Genomic DNA, 22,063 nt, shown 5'->3' with positions numbered 1-22,063 from the left:
CTGTCTGTCTGTCTGTCTGTCTGTCTGTCTGTCTGTCTGTCTGTCTGTCTGTCTGTCTGTCTGTCTGTCTGTCTGTGTGTCTGTCTGTCTGTCTGTCTGTGGGTGAGTGAATGAGTGAGCCACAGCTATGCCATTTTACTCTGGGGAGAGAGAGGAGAGGCTGCATGCCAACTCTGTGAGTGAGGCCTGACTAAATGGCCACTCACACAGGGACAGGTATTTCACTAGTATTGTCAAAGGAGAAGAAGTGTTATTTAACTGCCACTACAATAAACACATATCTTAATTTTTAGTTTCCTTTTGACATAGAGAGGGAAAGTGAACGTCACTTCCTGCTTCAGCACTGTACCAGAAATTTTCTTCTGCAATTTATTTTCCAATAGACATTTGATAAAATGCTTATAAAAATAGTTTTACTTGGTCAAACCAAACGGTTCAGCTATATTTAGAATCGGGAGAGACCGTAGAACATTTCAGTCTGACCAAAACTTAAAAGAAAAAACATCGAACAAATAATTTCTTTAAACCCAATTTTTTTTACGTTTTGGTCTGTTAATGTTATGCGATCTCTCCTGTTTCTAAATATATCTGAACCGTTTGGTTTGAACAAGTACAACTATTTTTATAAGCATTTTATGAAATGTCTATGGGAAAATAAATGGCGGATGAAAATCTCTGGTACAGTGCTGAAGCAGGAAATGACGTTCCACATTGGCTCTCTATTGCTCAGCTTTTCCCTGTTACAGAATACAACATCCATGTTTTAAACATATAATTTGTTGGAAAAAGACAGTATGTAACTATGTCAAACGATTTGGGATTAGTTTTAAGACCCAGTGAGATACAAATCACCTTTAAGTATCTCTTAAAATCTGCATCAATCCCAAAAAAAAGGATGAAATCTTCATGCTTAATCCCTGTCTCTACTGCTAACGGCATGATGTGACTCAAACAGTGGAGCCTCACAGTACGGAGGGGATAATAACTGCTTCAGTCACGGTGAGAGGGAATAGAAAAACCACAAACCAACCGCTATCCCACCGCTCCTTCTCGCTCTCCCACTGCCCTCTCTTGGTGGTTTCTCGCAGGCCTCCATGGGAGAGGTGGAGGAAATGCTGGCTAACAAGACCCCCCCACCGCTGCACGTACGCACGCACGCACGCACACACACCCACACACACACACACACACACACACACACACACACACACACACACACACACACACACACACACACACACACACACACACACACACACACACACACACACACACACACACACACACACACACACACACACACAGAGCATCACAACATACTGTAGATCTGCCACTACAAAGTCACCTCCTGTGAGGCAGTGACAGGTTTGAGAAGGGCAAGTCATTTTCCACTTGAAGAGGTGCAGGTATGAGATGTGCTAGTCTCGGCTTCCAGACAATTGGAGAGCGCCGCCGACAGCGCCACCTACAGTAGACTGAGAAGAACTGAGTCTAGAGGTGTGCTAATAACGTGAAGGGGGGGGGATTCTCCGTGGATGTGCGCATACTTAAAAAGTAAAAATAAACAATAACAGCCACGTCTCGAGCAGAACTTACGGCAGTGCCGTTGGGACACGTGACATAAAACGCATCATTTTGCCCGAGGAGGAAATGGGAGCTTAATCAGTAAAACCATCCTTTAATGTTTACGGGGTTGTGATATAGGGGAGACTGTTAACCGCTTGTCCTTTTGACACACACAGATCATACTGACAGGCTGAGGACACACACACACACACACACACACACACACAGCTCAGGCTGTGGTGCCGTCTTGTCGATGACATCACCACGCTCTTGTGCAGAACATAGAGAACAGGAAATAGAGGCGAGTGGAAAAAAAGTTAGTGAGAGTGTTGGATGGAGATATGATCCGTCTGTCTTCCTCACTCTCTGTGTGATCAATCAATGTGAGAGAGATGAGTCAGAGGGGCCGGGCCAAATGTGACGGAGGAAACAAACAAACAAAACACACACACACACACACACACACAAAAATAGACAGGGAAATATTAGCACCACAGCACCACCAGGTACCTCATCACCTGCAACGAAATAAACAAATGCCATCCTAACTGAAGCACCCGGGAGCCCAGATGGGCTCTGTGTCCCTCTGTTGATGCTGATGAACGGTAATGGCTCCTCACAGCTTTGCATCCGGTCAGATCAACACTGGATGATTATCCCCTGGCAAGGAGCTGCAGGGCTAACACACCATGATAGCAACTGTCAATACATGATCAAATTATTGAGGCGCTCTTTAAAAAACACACACATCCCACATTTAGCCCCCGATCAATCGTGCCCTGCTGGATTGATTCAAAAGCAGTTAAAAAAAAAAATACGCTCATTGATCAAAAAGCAAGATGGAATGAGCTCAAAGGACTTTCTAGCCAAGGAAGAAAGGTTTGGAGGGAGAAAAGAGTCAAGAGTGAACACCATCATCTGCGAGAAGATTTAACCAAATTAACCTGTTTTTGTTTCGGTAACACTTTACAATATAAGGGGACATTAATTAAGGGTTAGTTAATGAATTAATCAGAATTAACTAACCTTTAATTATCTAACTAATGTGTCTCGTAATCATAATGGTGTTCATGTTAACTAAAGGGATAGTTCGGATTTTTTGATGGGGGGTTATAATGTACTGTATGAGGTACTTGCCGACAGTCAGTTTACTACATGCAGTAGAATGCAGCTGCCGTGGTCCCAGATGGAGACCGGCCACCTCAGGCAAGTAGAGCTGTCTGCAGAATGTGAACAGTGTCATGAGCAAAAGCATAAAAAGGGGGGGGGGTCGGGCATGCCAATGGTTCCATACTGCTCACCTGGCATAATCCAAGTCTCCACAAACCCTGAGATGGCAAATTGACTTGAAAAGAGGTCATTTACACAAGCTGAAATGTGCACTGGCACCACGTTGCTCCAGCAATAAGAGTGGAGCACCACTTCTTTGAGCACCTAGCTACAGTGAAGATTTCAGCTAAAAACAGGGTGTAAATGACGTCTTTTCAAGTCAACCTGGCATCTCAGGGCTTGTGGAGACTTGGATTATGCCAGGTGAACAGTATGGAAACATTTAATGGTGTTCACACTCAGCCGACAGCTCTACTGTACTTACCTAACGCGGCCGATGTCCATTTCTCCAAACTGGGACCGCGCCGACTGTATTCTACTGAATGTAGGACACTGACTGTCGGCAAATCCGAACTATCCCTTTATATAAATTTATACATGATTTATAGTTTAGGGTTAGTCAATGGTTAGAGTTAGGGTAATAAGCATTAACTAAGGGTTAGTTAGCCTTAATAATAAGCATTAAGCAAGTAAGGGATAATCAACTTGTAGTGCGTTAAATGGTTTTAATGCACAATGTGGAGGCGAAGAACCAGCTGACGCGAAATGGAGTTTCGGGTTTCCCTGGTAACACCTGAAGGTTTGATGAATACCTGAAACACTCATTACCATCCGATCAGGTCATCATGCAATGGAAACGTTCACTGCTCCTAAATAGGACTAACCTTGGATACCAGATAATCTAGTCCGCTCACCTCATAGAACCCAGCTACTGTATGTGAAAGCTACTCCATGGAAAGCTAACGTGATGCTACCAAGTTTCAAAGTCAATAACATTGCGTACGGTTGACAACCAGTAAATAGAATTTGATGAAGACGTATGCACGTCGAAACGTTGTCTGACTATTTTGCACCTTAAATAAAAGGCATCATTGGATCCGAGCTGCTCCAGACTTATTCCTTTAAGTATTATTGCGTCCCTCCTGTGATGCACCGGACCTGCCAGTTCCTACAGCTGAAGCGCAGTTGGATCCTTCAATTTTAGTAAATAGAATTTGACAGTAGGCCTAAGATGAATCAGACAAAACCAACATCAATTAGGAGAATAAAGATGGACGAGCCACAGACACCTGTGAGAACAGTGATGAAGCTTCAGCGCTCCGAGACAGAGCAGGGTGACACATCTTCATCTCATCTGCCAACTTTCCAAGATAGGATTTGGTATGATGAATGAAATCAAGAAATCAAATGCTCCTCATCCTCATTATGTGACTGGCAAATCAACAGGACTGGACCGGACGTGCAGGAAATCAATTCGGATATCACAGCTGTGTTTTGGCACATTATGGCAATTGGCAAACTTATCGACAACAAATCTTCTGAAAAACCTGTACCGTTCATATTCAGATTGTCCTGACCTTGGTAGACTGAGAACATGCATCCTAAAAAAAACAGTGGGTTCTCCTGCAACCTTGTGTCTACTGTGGCAATCACTCCCCAAACTTCAAACTCGGACAGTTCATTACAATATTTGGCTACTTTCCCAAAACCGTGGCCTGCCACTTGTCCTCTTGTCATCGTGTTATACGTGACGTCATGCTGCTTGTGTAGTGAAAAACGTCAGCTGAAGCACACATCTGTCTGTCCATCAGTCTAAATTAGCTTGTGTTTATCCTAGTTGTCCATGCAACATCACTCCTGTCTGTGCTTCATAAATCCGGTGTAAAAAGCAGGATATGTAGCACAGTCTGTATTTAGGATAACGCTCAAAGGTGTGAAATTGGATTTGGCTCTGACAGAGCAGGCAGCTAACAGGGAAAATGTGGGGTTGGCCTAGACATATTTCTATTACCATGTGTTTCTGTGTAGTGTACAGTACTGTGCATACAATCCACAACATCCAAACACTGGTGTATAACTCTGGATATCTGATATTGCAATAAGATAATGCTATTATGTGATGCAATCCATAAATTGATCCAGGCTAAAACATAAGCAGAGTGGAGTTTTTGTTTCCCATGCAGCTTGAGGATGTGGTTAATGTTTTTAGATAGATAGGAAGTATCCCGAGCAGCGGATGTTCATGCTTTATTAACAGCTGTGGAGTTATTACACTGCACGGAATTAATAACCCCCACCCAGCAGGGGAAGATGGTGTTAGTGCTAGGATTGAGCCAAATACGGATACAGATAATGTACTTTTTATGAGTGTGAGCATCATGTGAGTACAATGTGTCAATATCCTTACTCATGATTAGAGCTGGGTATCGTTAAAAAAAATAAATGCATGCGTGTGTTAGTGCACGCGTGCATGTTTCAAGCCACTATCTCCATAGTGTGCCAATGAGGAAGTGAATTTCCTCATTCATTTCCAGACATTTCTTAAACTATACGTGCGTGTGTGCGCGTGTGCGTGTTTCACCGGCTTTTAATTTAACTGCCAACAACAATAAACCACCAACTTTCAGTCTAAACCCCACCCACTTTCGATTTAAGCCACTCCCCTCCGAGTACAGATATGGATACAGATAATGTTTAGAAAAAGAAGGTTGCGCTTGAACAATGGGCTTCTCAGCGGAGTGCCAAACCCAAAATATGTTCAAAAAAGTTGAAAGGGTAGCACATCTCAGTTTTCAAAGTCAAGGAGGACAAAATACGCGTTTCGGCAAAGAGCTTACTCGCTCTGAAGAAAGCTCTTTGCCGAAACGCGTAAGCATTTTGTTTTTTGTGATGTGAGCCAATAAATCAAGTGAAATGTGAGTATTTTGTCCTCCTTGACTTTGAAAACTGAGATGGATACAGATCATTTAGTTGGTTAAAACAAAACAGATAATGGTGTACTGCTCATCATCCCTTCGGTGATGTACTGTACTGTGTACTTGTGCACCATTATCTAACCATGGCACTGGGAGATGTGCATTAAAATAGCACATACATTCTAAGAAAGATTGTTAGCCTGCCCTGTACTAAACAGTCAATCACTTCTCTTCATCTTGTTTCCTGTCCGCTTGTTTTCTACACAAATCCCAGCCAACACTTTTCACAATTGTATATTTTTCATTTGTTTCATATTGTTCCATTAAAAACCCACTATAACAAAGCCAGCTACTGTAAGCTGTCATTCTCACATAACTATTATTTGTGTGTCTTTATCATTTAATTGCAGGAATTATCCAGAAGCTAGATTTTATTATTAATGTCTTCAGATATAGATTTCTCTCTCTCTCTCTCTCTCTCTCTCTCTCTCTCTCTCTCTCTCTCTCTCTCTCTCTCATTCAACTGTAATGACCGTAAAGAAAAGCAGTCATTAATGTGTATTCAGCCTTTATCGAATCGGTTCACAACCCTAAGGATTTAAGAGGAAACAATAACTGAATTATGGGATGAATGCTGGCCAATTGCTCATACTGAATTTCCAGCTGGAGGCATTGACTGATATCAAATGAATGGACTAATGGAGATATGGTCACATGATAACAAATGAATGGACTAATGGAGATATGGTCACATGATATCAAATGAATGGACTAATGGAGATATGGTCACATGATATCAAATGAATGGACTAATGGAGATATGGTCACTTGCCTCTTGCATTTTATGTCCTCCTGACAAAATAAATGAACAAATAGATGGGGAAAGGAATTTGAGTGCTGTAAAACAAACAAGGTAAGGTTACATGTTTTTCTTTGTAGTTCAGAGTATGTTCTTCTTTAACATCAGAGGGATTCACAACAAACTAGGAAGTCGCTGGTGTCTACCTTTAAATTAGAAACACGGAAAAGGTAAGCAAGGCCCGTTCTATGATCAAATATCCCTGCGTACAAAAACGACTGTCCCATCATTTGTGGCTCGCAGATAAAACCGGTTCCCTTTAGAATGTCTAACTTTCGGGTCTTGTTTAACCTTGATGTAAAGTGGGAAAAGACTCTGGGAGAGGTATGAAGCAGATACAGATGGTTGCTTACCATCACCTCTCTCTCTGTCTCTATCCCACTCTCTCTCTCTCTCTCTTTTTAAACCAATAAACATCTCTCCAAGCAGTTCTCATCGGAATACATGGAATCCCTCTTTCATTACTTACAAGCACACCTGCAATGAGGGACAACTGTGTTGGGGGCAGGCGAATGCAATGTTCAGCCAAGCAGACACAAGGAGACGAACGACAGGAGTTGGCCTATATTTCAGACAGATTTACCAACATTTAACTCTCACTCACGAAAGCCTAAATGTGTTTTCTAAATCCTGGGATCTGTTCGGAATGGGTAAAGATGCCAAGGAGACGCGATGTGAATGTATGGAATTGATACTGATGCTTGTGTATTCCCACCCTGGCTAGCTGATGTTGATCCTGATACTGATGCTTGTGTATTCCCACCCTGGCTAGCTGATGTTGATCCTGCCTGTTATTTGACATCGTTCCCTTTTCCATTAACTAGGTCTCACTTTCCTGACAGCAAATAACAGGGTTTTTTTCCTAAGTGGAGCTGCAAGTAATATTGGCACAAGAGAGTTGACACCATCTAATAGTTGCTGTGAAATTGACTTCAAAACTGCTGAAACAGTAAACTGCTGCTCAGAATACTTAAAAGTGAAACAAAATGTTGCACAAAAAGTAAGTTGACGTGTTGAAATGTCAAAACAGCTCACTCTGGTTTCTCCTTGCTGTTGCTGTGATATCAACCAGCTCATAGATGTTTGTTGTATGAAATGTTCTGGAGAAATGCTAGAGAAAGCTTTGCGATAGTTATCAAAAGTTCCTTTTTTGTTGTTTTAGGGACAGCATTGTGGGTAATTAGCAGCCACGACAACGACACCGTGTGGCTGGGATTGTTTTCACCTTGTGAGTCTGTCTGTGTGTGTCAACATGGTGAATGTGGTCCTGGAGAACTACCACAGAAGCCGTTTTGAGTACCGTACTTTGCCAATGTGTGTCTCTGGGCAGATTTTTTTTTAGCGCGATAGCATCAAAAGCATCCACGATGCAGTCAAAAAACTTTACAGGTGTGTACATGTAGTTGATGTCGAAACGAAGGTCGGGTTCGGAAATGGGTGTGATCCGAACAAGGGGGCTGCCCCCCCCACACATTGGCCCCCCACTGGCCCACATTCATTCTAAGTCGCGGGCTGGTGTGATGCCATCGCAAGATGGTCTCTAGTCATTTCTTATACTTATCTTCCCTTTTTAAAAGCTTTCAGAGAGCAGTTTTAAAGAAAGAACACTTTTATTTGCTTCCCTTTGTAAACGTTTACAGAGTGGTTTTACAGAAAGAACAGAAATGGTAGTGGGGTGAGAACAATGCTCCTTATGGAACACAAGGTATTACTTTATAGGCAGCAAAAACCTTCTGACAAGCAACCTTTATTAGGAGCACGCTCAACAAAAAGAAAGCAAGTTCAGCATTTCTTCTCTCGATACAGAACCATACTCACTATCATTTTGCTGAACTCATCCTTTCAACAGTGATTTATTCATGTCAGCTGTACATCATTTATTCACCGGACAAGGTCATTATTCGTGCTGGAAAATCCTCCAGATTAAAATGCCAAGTCCTATTTAGTGGAAATAGATAGTCCGGCCACCTATCATCTCTTTGATTTAGCATTCAGAATCAGTAGAATCAAAGTGGCTGAGGGTTTTTAGAGGCAGAAGAACATACACAAAGAAGACTTACTGTGTTGGCAGTGGATTCCAATGAAGCCTGGTGGACACTTGCAGATGTAACCGATGAAGGTGTCGCCCCTGTAGGTCTCACTGATCTCACATGTCCCTCTGTTGTGGCAAGGGTTTGGATGGCAAGGACCTGAGTGGGACAAGACGGAGCGACTAATCATCAAAAAGTCCATTTTGCGCCACTATTGCAAACAGTGAGGCAGATTGTGACACAATGATAATGTGCTTTCCCCTCCACATTCAATGTGTATACTTGTACACATTGCCCCGGGTAATAGCTTAAATATACACATTTCGGTCTTATGCAGGATAAGCTGTCTATACGCATTTTCATACCCCACTCTGTTCCTCACTCTGTACAATAATAAAAAGGATATTCTGAATATTACCATAATAGCAGAACTTGCACACATTGCTAAAACCAACAGTAGATGAGATGAGGTGTTTACAGTACATGCCTCAGTATCCCAGACAGACAGTACGGGTAATCACAGCAAACTAATACGGTATTGTTCGGTGACCTTAACCGGGATATGACCTGCAATCCTCTGTGCATTAAACACACCCACAGTGACTACATGGAAGTGGAATTAATACAATAAAGTAGGTTGGACCACTGAAACAGTGTATGACTAAAATGGTTTGACAGGCAAAACCAGGGATGACAAGAGAGCAACGATTGGTTGGCTTTCAGTGACTGCTGCTGGTCTCTGCGGTCTGGGGGACAGCCCAAGGCACAGTCTTCATTGAATATGTCCCCTCTAGGAAGGCAACACATCATTCTCACAGTGCTAAGTGGAGAGCACAGTGTGGCTGCAAGGCAGAGCACTATTACCTATATAAACCACACACACACACACACACACACACACACACACACACACACACACACACACACACACACACACACAGTCTCACACACACAGTCTCACACACACACACACACACACACACACACACACACACACACACACACACACACACACACACACACACACACACACACACACACACACACACACAGTCTCACACACACACACACACACACACACACACACACACACACACACACACAGTCACACTTACCGCTTCATATACATTTGTTATTTATTTTCTGAACTGACACTGAGACACACTATTTTCACTTGGCGGTGTGTTTATGCTGATGTCACATGCTAATTTGCATATCAATATCTACAGTCTCCGCTCACAGCGGAGGGAGGGGGGCTGCGCTGTGTATGGGAGGCACTGTGATGTGATTCAAAACTTTGTGCCATGTTTAAGCACAGCGATTGGCCTGAAGGTCCAAACACCACCCGGGAAACTAGAGGCCATTTCACCAAGTGACACCTCTGTGGCGGTTGGCTTGTCTATAACACGGTATTGCAATATTGCAGTTATTGTGACAGTAAGAAAGTAGCCGGCTGGAAATTTGATAATGTCCGGCAATTTAGCTGGCAGCTGATGCTTATGGAAAACCCTGAGCAAGAGGCTCTATTTGGAAAACTTTTGTCCTCCTCAGCCCTCATTTCAAGCCAGTAGCTATTGGACACTTGATGGGCATGTTTGGAAACATTCTCCTATATTACCGTAAGTTAATAGTTCACTGAAATGCTTTTCTGAGAGACTTGAGGACACTGTGAAAACACACCTTCAAATGATCGCAATCCTGTCAAAACCTGCTTGTGTCAAATATATATCAGTAGTGAACAGTATATTCCACAGTGCAAAGACTCGTCTTTCAAACAGTGTTTGCTTCAATGACTTCACAGAAATGTCCCTTTCCACTCTCTGTGAAGCACCGGCTAGCGGCTTAATTAAGTGGATGACCTTTTGTCATTGTTGCAGCTACAGGTACAGGTAGGGCTATTAATAACGGAGGTACGGTAGTGACCAGTTCTACAACAGGTCCTGGGTGCTGCGGAGAGCTGTTGCCTTAAAATAGCAGGATTGAATGGAGCAACAGGTTGCTGCCCCGGGCCAGGAAGGAAGCATGGGAGCTGTAGCGGAATTGGGACAAAAAAAAAAAAAAAAAATGTAGAAATTGCACCTATAGTTCTAGAAAAGTGAATAGATATAATTAATTTCAGTTTTGGGGGAAAAAAAGCCTGCAAGCTTGGGCTGGGTGATGCTCTGACTCAAGGTGCTCTTGGGAAGACTGTGGTTACTGGGCAGCTACAGTACCAGGTGTGAATGTGTGTGTGTGAATTAATGAATGTGTATGATGTAGAGCTGGAAAACCATGCGTGCTCAGCAAAACCTTTCCCTGGATAGATATAAGCTTAAAAAAGGGGGGGGGGGATCTTCATGTTCTCCCAATGCTCTGCAGCTAATATATATTATAGTATAACTTCAGCACTACATATTTGTTTAGTTGGCAAAACATTGTAAACTTTTGCCTAATAGTATTGAGAAACAAAGTAAATATTGTGATTGCGAATATTGCTACTATTACAATTTGAAGATGTTGATTCATGCACAATCTGAGGGCAAGTTTCCCAGACAGAGATCGTAAGGCAACCAATCACATTGGGTAGTGGCCCACTTTCAAAGACTTCTCTATGAAAATGATGACAACAGCTTAGGATTCCAGCTGAAACGCGAAGAGTGTTCACAGAGTCACATAGCCCTACTGTAGTAAAGCTAGTACAGCTGGTTAACAGAGCCCTACTTTAGTAAGGCTAGTACAGCTGGTTAACATAGCCCTACTGTAGTAAGGCTAGTACAGCTGAATAACATAGGCCTACTGTAGTAAGGCTAGTACAGCTGGTTAACATAGGCCTACAGTACTGTAGTAAAGCTAGTACAGCTGAATAACATAGGCCTACTCTGGGGCGGCTTTAGCTCAGGAGGTAGAGCGGGTCGGCCAATGATGCAAGGGTTGGCGGTTCGATCCCCGCTCCCTCCCAGCTGCTGTCGTTGTGTCCTTGGGCAAGACACTTAACCCTCCTTGCTCCCAATGGTGTGTAGGCACCCTGCGTGGCAGCCTGCCGCCATCGGTGTATGAATGGGTGAATGTAGACTATCTACTCATTGTAAAGCGCTTTGGATAAAAGCGCTATATAAATGCAGACCATTTACCATTTACCAGACCATTTACTCTAGTAAGGCTAGTACAGCTGGTTAACATAGGCCTACTGTAGTAAGGCTAGTACAGCTGGTTAACATAACCCTACTGTACTAAGTAGGGCTGGGTTTTAACCGATTTTTCTTTTAATCCTTTGATATTGATTCATATGTCCAGAGATCGATTTTTTTTTTTTTTGACAGATGAAAAGACTGTTATTTACCCTTTGTCACCACCTGGTGAGTAAATATATGTGCAACTAAAACCATTAAAATTGACAACCGGTCAGCAACTTTTTTCCCCATGTATCTACCGGTCCTTGGCGCAAAAAAGTTTGGGAACCCCTGTGTTAGATAACTGGACAGTCATGTAATTCAGGTTACAGCAAAAAAAAACATGTTTTAGTATCACTAACCAAATCGATATTGAAATTAATCGAATCGGAATCTAATCGAATCGGGATTAATCGATTCGGAAACCTTGTGAATCGGATTCGAATCGATTCTTGAAATTTGAACCAATACCCAGCCCTAGTAGTAAGTCTAGTACAGCTGAATAACATAGGCCTACTGTAGTAAGGCTAGTACAGCTGGTTAACATAACCCTACTGTAGTAAGTCTAGTACAGCTGAATAACATAGGCCTACTGTAGTAAGGCTAGTACAGCTGAATAACATAGGCCTACTGTAGTAAGGCTAGTACAGCTGAATAACATAGGCCTACTGTAGTAAGGCCAGTACAGCTGGTTGACATAGCCCTACTGTAGTAAGGCTAGTACAGCTGGTTAACATAGCCCTACTGTAGTAAAGCTAGTACAGCTGAATAACATAGGCCTACGGTAGTAAGGCTAGTACAGCTGGTTAACATAACCCTATAGTAAGTCTAGTACAGCTGGTTAACATAGGCCTACTGTAGTAAGGCTAGTACAGCTGGTTAACATAGCCCTACTGTAGTAAGGCTAGTACAGCTGGTTAACATAGGCCTACTGTAGTAAGGCTAGTACAGCTGAATAACATATGCCTACGGTAGTAAGGCTAGTACAGCTGGTTAACATAACCCTATAGTAAGTCTAGTACAGCTGGTTAGCATAGCCCTACTGTAGTAAGGCTAGTACAGCTGGTTAACATAGGCCTACTGTAGTAAGGCTAGTACAGCTGAATAACATATGCCTACGGTAGTAAGGCTAGTACAGCTGGTTAACATAACCCTATAGTAAGTCTAGTACAGCTGGTTAACATAGCCCTACTGTAGTAAGGCTAGTACAGCTGGTTAACATAGGCCTACGGTAGTAAGGCTAGTACAGCTGGTTAACATAGCCCTACGGTAGTAAGGCTAGTACAGCTGGTTAACATAACCCTATAGTAAGTCTAGTACAGCTGGTTAACATAGGCCTACTGTAGTAAGGCTAGTACAGCTGGTTAACATAGCCCTACTGTAGTAAGGCTAGTACAGCTGGTTAACATAGGCCTACTGTAGTAAGGCTAGTACAGCTGAATAACATATGCCTACGGTAGTAAGGCTAGTACAGCTGGTTAACATAACCCTATAGTAAGTCTAGTACAGCTGGTTAGCATAGCCCTACTGTAGTAAGGCTAGTACAGCTGGTTAACATAGGCCTACTGTAGTAAGGCTAGTACAGCTGAATAACATATGCCTACGGTAGTAAGGCTAGTACAGCTGGTTAACATAACCCTATAGTAAGTCTAGTACAGCTGGTTAACATAGCCCTACTGTAGTAAGGCTAGTACAGCTGGTTAACATAGGCCTACGGTAGTAAGGCTAGTACAGCTGGTTAACATAGCCCTACGGTAGTAAGGCTAGTACAGCTGGTTAACATAACCCTATAGTAAGGCTAGTACAGCTGGTTAGCATAGCCCTACTGTAGTAAGGCTAGTACAGCTGGTTAACATAACCCTACTGTAGTAAAGCTAGTACAGCTGAATAACATAGCCCTACTGTAGTAAGGCTAGTACAGCTGGTTAACATAGCCCTACTGTAGTAAGGCTGGTACAGCTGAGTATGGAAAAACTCTAATGCCAAACCCTAATTTGCAAAGGAATTCATATTCAAAGGCACCAACCAAGCATATAGAGCAGATTCTTGCTGTGCATGAAATGTCCCATTCATCATTGCCATTGTTTTCTCCTCAATGTTTGGGCACACGCATAAGCTTTGCAGCCTCTAGTGAATTCAAGCCTGGGGATCTAAACAGAACAAACAAAAGAAAGACCAAAATCTCAATACCAAAAAAAGAAAAAGAAAAATCGTACAAAATACAGAAAGCCGCCACTGTCATGGCCGGCGATGATTAATAACTCGGTTGAAGCACTTTTTCTCTCTGGGGTCGTCTGTGTGCGAATGTGCGTGTGCATGTGTGTGCGTGTGCGTGTGTGCGTGCGTGTGTGTGTGTGCGTGTGCGTGTGCGTGTGCATGTGTGTGTGTGCATGCATGCGTGTTTTCCAATTCATTCTCCTGTTATATAATGTTATCTCTTTGGGAGCAATGATGATAACCGAGGCTTTGGAATCAAAGTTATAACAACCAACTACTTACAACACAGTGACAGCAATATATTTCTTGGCTGGCTGTGCCCAGCACAACATGGTGCCATAACCCTGCCATCTGAAAGCTCTCAGGCGTACCTGTCCTGCAGCGTGGGGCCAAATGTAAATGACAAGGCCTTGACGCAGGGGTATTGGATTCATAACTCAGGGCCTGCCAATAGCTGCCTCATCTTTTAAACATTGAGCTGTACAAACTGCATGGAGGCTGTCAAAACTTCACAGATGGAGATTGGATGGAAAAACTTCAGTGATCTCTCATAGGATATTAATGCAAACACAGCGGAATCGAAGGATATACCATAAAAGATGGAGGAGAAATCATAGACTTGTGGTTTCTATATTATTCAGTAAAGGTCAATCTACCTGGGAAGCGCAGTGATATGGTCAACATTGACATTGGGAGCTTTAAAACATTATTTCAACTCCAATAACCCTTTCGAGTAAAGTCTGGTGGTAGAAGCACCTTTGGCAAATATCCAATATGAAGTCCACAAGCCTCCATTCAAATATTTGACACGTATTTCGATTCTATAGAGACCCTGCGTAACGCGTCATCATTCAGAAACCACGCCCAAGACGGGGGAAAACAGAAACCCCCCCTCCAATCCTGGCGTTCTCCTATGTCGCGTGCATGGTTGCGTGTTGCACAAGAAGATCGTATATACGTAAGATGAACACTCCAACTTACTTCCTTGACAGCTACTGTAGATCCACATTTTTCTTCTCACCAATTCTCAATGGCTTACTTGTTTTGCTCAGGAGTACAAAAAAACTTTAACTGGCGATTTTTTCCCCCGTGATGGGCGTGGCCTATTTCATGCAGTGTCTCTATCCGTTACAGTCATAGCTTAAGAGTGACGGGTAAACTGTGCGTTGACAAGTCTCTTATTTCATTTTAAGTGATAAGCAACGAGAAGAAGTCTCAAGGGCGAAGCTATCATGCCCTCTTAAGTCACGCTGACAAATTAAAAGCCACAACTGACAATGTCAAGTTTCGACTTGTATACTACATCGTCTATCTGCTCAGCCCTTAAAGAACAGCGCCAGCACAGAAATGCAGTGTTTGAAGTGAAGTGAGTAAAGAATAAACAAACAAATAAATAAACAATACAAGCAGGCGTATGAGTGTTTTGTAGTTGGCAGCAGCGGGCCTCTGGATATGAACACAGACGAGGTAATCTGATAGAAGACGTGCCATTTGAGAGGCCGGACCTGTATGAGTGATAATGAGAACAGTGGCTAATCAGTTGAACAGAGGAACGTATAATAGCCTTCACAGAGGCCGTGCTCTCTGAGGGAGAGGGGCTGACAGCTTCCAGGGCAGTTTTGATGTGACGATCTATAGTCGCAGCCCGCCTTACTGACAGCTCCCCTAATGGGCGAGAAAAAAGAGAGGGGGGGAGGGATGGGAGGAGGAGGAGGGGGAGAGAGGGGGGGGGGCAGGGCAGTGCGCCGTACAACGGGTGAGTTTGACACAGATTCACTTTCTGTTAAGATATGAAAAGCTCCAAAATATTTGAGAGCAATATTTCAAAAACCTTTGATTTTGGATACCATAATTTACAGACGTGGGTGACAATTCTAAGCCAAGAATACTTGTAGGTGGGTTAAACACTACATATTTTTTTTCTGCCCAGTGTGTTGATAAATGCCACAACCCAAGGGACAGTGTTTCTTAGCCAAGAGGTTTGCCCAAGCCCATCCATTATCACATGGCACAGTCACAATAGCACTTTTGTATTGTTCAACAATGTTTATTTGGAACACCCACATACAATCCCTGGGCAAGTGGACATCCATTCAGAAATGAAAGAAAGTCTGTACAGTACAAATTGCAAAACACAACAGTGCCCGAGGGAGAGCAGTCAATGTGCTGTTCTGTCCACAGCCAGCGATGACCTCAAGCCCTTTACATGACAAGCTCTGCACACTGCAACATAGCAAGTCTAATTGATTAGCAATTAACTTTATGCTGCGGGGAATAACAGCTTCTTTGTCACAGTGACCAATGAAGACACGCACGCACACGCACGCACACACACACGCACACACACACGCACACACACACACGCACACGCACACGCACACACACACACACACACACACACACAAGACTGCTGTCAACTAGTGAACATACCCCCTTGGCTAAGGCCATGCTGGGTTCTTTGAGAAGGGTGTCACACATGTACTCTCTCTCTCGCTCTCTCACTTTCTCTCTCTCAGTCACACACACACACACACACACACAGGCACGCACGCGCACACACACACACACACACACACACACACACACACACACACACACACACACAAACACACAGGCACGCACGCACGCACGCACGCACACACACACAAGCACAAACAAATCAGTTGTTTCAATAACAGGCTTTGGGATGATTTCCATAAATCAATATTTCTGAATTTGGTATTGCTGTAGTTTGTTTTGAATATTGATGATAATAACACATTTTACTATATTATTTACAGTGTCAGTGCAAAAATATTATGAAACTATCTGCAAATCAGTGTAATAATAACCGCTAAGTGTTTACTGCAATATATAAAGATGGCATTTTATAAGCTGCTTTGGCAATAGTGTTTGTGTGTGTATTAGAAATAAAAAAAGACAGAGAGACAGAGACAAAGCGGGAGAGAGGGAAGCGAGCACCGTGTCCTCTGAAACCAAACCCTGGTGATCTCCACACTCGTCGGTGTACGTGTACATTTCCATGTGCGTGTCTGCGGGAAACGTTGGCAGCTTTCTTGTGCGAGTGTCAGCCGCTGCTCTGTTGTACAAGCTACGGCTCGGCTTGTGATTGATGTGAGCCCGCGGCGCGCTAACGTCCGGCACCAGCGCTGTCATTTCCTCTCTGACTGCACGGAGAGTCCAATCAATCAGCTGTGGAAGCCTGACCAATGGTTAAACAGAGGAAAGCATCCTTTGTTTGCTTGCAGATCAGTCACCGCAGGCCGACATTTTCAGGGTTAAGGGTACATGTGTGCTCCTAAATCTTGGGTGGCAGCTCTCAGTAAAATCACCTCATTCCAAATGCAGGAGTGATACTATGAATAGTTGCAACATGAATTCATCAGGGAGAGGGATAACGTACACACTGCATCTTATAATTCAGCGTCTCTTGTAAACTATATGAACTGACGTCATTGCAGACGTCATACTTGGACTTTGACTGACCACAACATAGCTGACATCATACTAGAACTTGACTGGCGTCACGGGGTGATCAGGTTATGCATGTGTGGCCTTCTGCTTGAAATTTGGTCTGGAGACCTCATTACAACGACACTGTATGTTGTGCTGTGCACAATATGGCAGCTACAGCTGTATATTATTGACCGACGGGGAAATTAAAAGGTAAGTCTCTCTACTGAACTGGCATTCAGTTCATCTTAATAACCTTTACACGGTGGAGCGGGGTCACGGCGAGGTCAGTGCTCTGCTTCTCAGCCCCCTTGGCATTAGCAAGTCACTGGCTGCCTGTGCCTTCATATAGATTTGTGCTGATCCCAGTTAAGTGGGTCAGGACAGGACGAGGGGGTGAACTGACCACTTACAGTACGAGGAGACGGCAGTGCTGTCCTGCATATCTGGCCCTCATCTTTGCAGGCTGCCTTCACCAGCAACAACCCTCCTCCAGTTACAGCCTTGACTGAGAAACTGTGAGTGTGGATTCAGCAGATATCTAAACTCGCCAACTGAAGTGATTGTCAACAGAAAACAGTCCTCTGCAGATAAATCTGTCAACTGTAAATCCCAGTTCCTATTTCAGCATTTTATACAGCATTATGTGAACAATGATGCCAATCCAGCCGATCAAACCACGTTAATAATACCCGTTTGTAAAGAGTTTTTGCTTGACAAATCATCACGTTGTACATTCTCAGCCACGGCCATTAACTACACTCACTCAAGGATGTAACATTTCTGTTTGAGAGCCTGTGTGCACACGGCCAGATGGTCACAGAGAAATCTGTGTCAGATCTATTTGAACCCAGCAGCTTAGTTGTATATGATGTTTCACTGGTTCACAGAGCGGTGGTCACTGCACCCATTCTTCACCTGTATCCCCCGATGAAAGCTGGCACTGAACCACCGATATGACGCCAGTTGTTCTCCTGATCCGTCGCGCGTTGATGCTTTCAGTGAGCTTTAGCCTTCTTTTCTCATGTGCCCTTGCCACTCTGCCATTACAAAATGGAGCCAGCACATTAGCATTTGACAATGTCAGACAAATGCACTTCAGAGTTGAAAAGTATGAAGAGTAATGCAGAAGCATAATGGTTTGGGACTTGAATGTGTCAAATCAATATCCAAATGGTGAAGTCGCACTAACGATCAGCATCACTCTGGGAAGATCCCGGGACAGACGGGAGCGGAAGTATGTCTTGTCAGAGACCAAATGTCAGGGAAATGTCAGAGCAGTGTCACTGTCATCCAAAGGTCTCCTCTGAAGAAGGCATTTGCTGTTCCCAAAGTTTGAGAGATGACAAACCGTATATTTGTTACATCCATTAACTCCTAACCTAATGAGATTTGCGATAATCAGGCAAAGACGGGGTCCAACCCTTTCCCCTCACAGGGTGAAAGCATGGAACAGTCAGCTATCTGTATCCACTTAACCTTAATTGATCAATAGCCAGTACGCTGTGGATCTAAAAGGCTGATGTTAGGCCAAGCCTTTGATGTTTGCTCCCTTCATTTCACAAATTGGCTTATCTGCAGGCAAGGCTAAATGGTAAAGATTACTGGACTGTGAGTGACTCAAATCCATCTCACAATTTTACTGTATTGATATACTAAAAGTACACCCCATTTAATACTCAATACTACGTATTATAATGTAGTGTAGAATAGTAGAATAGTGAACTACAAAAACAAATCAAAATGCAAATCAAGCTGATTATGATTAACCTTTATAAACAGTGAAATGGAAAGAAGGTATTACAGGAAATTGCCAGAGTTTTTCCGCTCTCATACATGAATAAATACAGTAGACAAAAACAAAATTGTTAAGGCAGGCTCTCTCTCTCTCTCTCTCTCTCTTTGTCTCTCGCTCGCACCCTCTGTCCTTCGCAACATAAGCGTGATGTCTCAGATATTCAATATAGAGAAATGAATTGGCTACTTAAGAGGTGCCCATATGCACATCATGAGCATATGACTATCGGTGTACACAGCCACTGCTGAAAGCCACTGGAGAGCATTTAGCATGTAACAGGGTGGACGGAGAGCTTTTAGCATGTAACAGACTGGACGGAGAGCTTTTAGCATGTAACAGAGTGGACGGAGAGCTTTTAACATTTAACAGACTGGGCAGAGAGCTTTTAGCATTTAACAGACTGGGCAGAGAGCTTTTAGCATGTAACAGACTGGGCAGAGAGCTTTTAGCATGTAACAGACTGGACGGAGAGCTTTTAGCATGTAACAGAGTGGACGGAGAGCTTTTAGCATGTAACAGAGTGGACGGAGAGCTTTTAGCATGTAACAGACTGGACGGAGAGCTTTTAGCATGTAACAGACTGGACGGAGAGCTTTTAGCATGTAACAGACTGGACGGAGAGCTTTTAGCATTTAACAGAGTAGACGGAGCGCTTTTAGCATGTAACAGAGTGGACGGAGAGCTTTTACAGTGGACGGAGAGCTTTTAGCATGTAACAGAGTGGACGGAGAGCTTTTACAGTGGACGGAGAGCTTTTAGCATGTAACAGAGTGGACAGAGCTTTTAGCATGTAACAGAGTAGACGGGGAGCTTTTAGCATGTAACGGAGTGGACGCAGGTCTCAGAACTGATGCTGAGGAAGAAAATTGATGCTTAATGTGGATAATTGTGTGCTTCAATCTTTGGTCCTTTCTTTCAAAGGAAATGGACTTTTCTCTACAGGAAGAATCACACCAAAAGATGGGTACCGCCGATACAATACAGCAATACAGACAATTTCTTTATGTTGTTACTCCACTGGGACAGAGGACAACATGAAATCCAATATTCTGGCATGTTTAGCACCCTAAGCAATCCCCCCCCCCCCCCCCCCCTCTGCCCCCTCAACCTCAAACTTTAAATACAAATGGGAGCTTGCGGCATGGGTGCTATGCGGGTGGGGGGCGGCGTCCAGAGACTACAACATACTGTAGACTCAGATCGATATACACAGGACATACACACACATGGAACCACAGATCTAAATAAATACAGACGTGCTGTAAGAGTAGTTTCTGTTTCTATACATACAGACAAAGGACATGGGGATGTACAATAGATTATGTATAGGGAGAGTGTGAAGTATCAGCTGATATGTTAAATTCTTCATGCCTGTCATGAGTAATTTGGGCTCCTGCATCAGTCTGTCCTATATTCACTCCAAGTCCAGTTCCAGGTCAGTGCCCACTAGTCACACTTAATTCAGATCATTTTCAAAAGGAAGACCCGATAACCTTTTACGCAGTGCGCCCATTCCCACTTTTATTTGAAATGTGGGGGCCATCGGAAATGCTTAGGATAGGCTTTGATAATAGAATTTTTCATAAGTTTCAAGCAAACAGGCCGGTGGTTTTCAATCATTTATGGCAAATAAATATGTACATTAAAATAAATGATTTTATAAATATGATGTGGGTAGAGATGGTGTATATGAATTTGCCAAGGTCAGTGAACTAACCAGGCAATAGCATATAACACCCCCTATCCTTGTGCTGCCAAGAGAATGAATGGCCTGTCTATTGAGTTCAGATTTGTGACACCAGACAACTGAAGTTGACTTATGTGTTCTGAATTTGAATGTGATCAGATACATTCATTGCTGCTGAATCAGATTTTTTTTTTTGTATTTACTTAAAACTGATATTCAGTTTTTCTATATTCAGTGGGGGAAAGTTCCAAAATTACTTTTATATAATTTATATTGCAAACTCTGCACATTGAGCTCACAAATCCAAATCCCCCACCCCCCATACCTGCCTTGTGTTCCATCATAGCAACTGTATTTGTAGTGTATATGTGTGCGGGCATTTGTATTTGTTGACAAATCATCCGATTATACTAAGCTTAGTATTTCAACAACAAATTGCTTTCATTTCTGAGATACGTTAGTTGATCAAATGAATACAAATATTGTTCAACCTATAAACAGTAGAGATGAACTTCAATGAAAGCATAATCAACAAACACAACCCAACAGTAACACAACACTTGCAACAAGAAATTTTGTATTCGGTTGCAGCACTTTCAGGATGTGAAGTGACATTTTAATTTCATCTCTGACTAAGATTAATCAGGTTCTTGTTTTCTGCTGTCCTCTGTGATCTTTTGCAATAAGACTCTTGTTACATTAGTTCTGCCATTAATGAGAAGTAATACCTCTGCACACCAAATATGGCTTCTCCGGCTGTGGATCTTCAAAAGACATCACAGATCTTTACTGTCTCGTGTAGAACACAAAGACACTGAGAGCAGAACACACGCTCACACTCTTCCTTAGGGACTGGATCATGTTCAGACTGATGCTAATGGGATTCACGTCCCCGTACAGAGTCGTAACATTAACCAATCACGTTGCATCTCATGAAGATGTGATGCATTGCACTGATGAATGATTTAAGTCCAAATCAATGACGGTAAAGTTTTGAGATGTTGCAAATGCAGTTGATTTATGCTTCTTTTGAGTTAATGGATTATAACGTTGACGCATGGAATGATTTTTAGAAAAGGCACTTAGCAATGATAATGGAATAATACATGAAAGCCTCTGCAAAACAAGAATCCTACCCATCAACCTAGATTATATTCCCCTATTTGTCAATAATTGCTTCTCTATGAGATTCACTCTCAGTCTATAATGTGTCATGACTGAGGTACAGACAAATGCTGTTGCCTGCTCAGGTATTTGGAAAATCTCACTCACAAGGGAC

At 42.9% G+C, this 22,063-nt stretch overlaps 1 protein-coding gene across 2 annotated transcripts in view; it reads right to left on the bottom strand.

Annotated features, from left to right (window-relative positions):
• Positions 1–22,063, bottom strand: part of edil3a (EGF-like repeats and discoidin I-like domains 3a) — a gene marked incomplete at its 3' end in the record, with an annotated part of 167,521 nt that overhangs the window by 104,803 nt on the left and 40,655 nt on the right. For both annotated transcript variants that reach the window (XM_083644447.1, XM_083644448.1), the window contains exon 3: positions 8,511–8,639. In XM_083644447.1, coding sequence (XP_083500573.1) covers positions 8,511–8,639 — 129 coding nt within the window. The remainder of the gene's footprint in view (positions 1–8,510; positions 8,640–22,063) is intronic.

The sequence above is a fragment of the Poromitra crassiceps genome (genome assembly GCF_964638095.1).
Source record: "Poromitra crassiceps genome assembly, chromosome: 10".
In the NCBI taxonomy this organism is placed as follows: domain Eukaryota; kingdom Metazoa; phylum Chordata; class Actinopteri; order Beryciformes; family Melamphaidae; genus Poromitra; species Poromitra crassiceps.
This window is presented reverse-complemented; position numbering and strand designations above follow the sequence as displayed.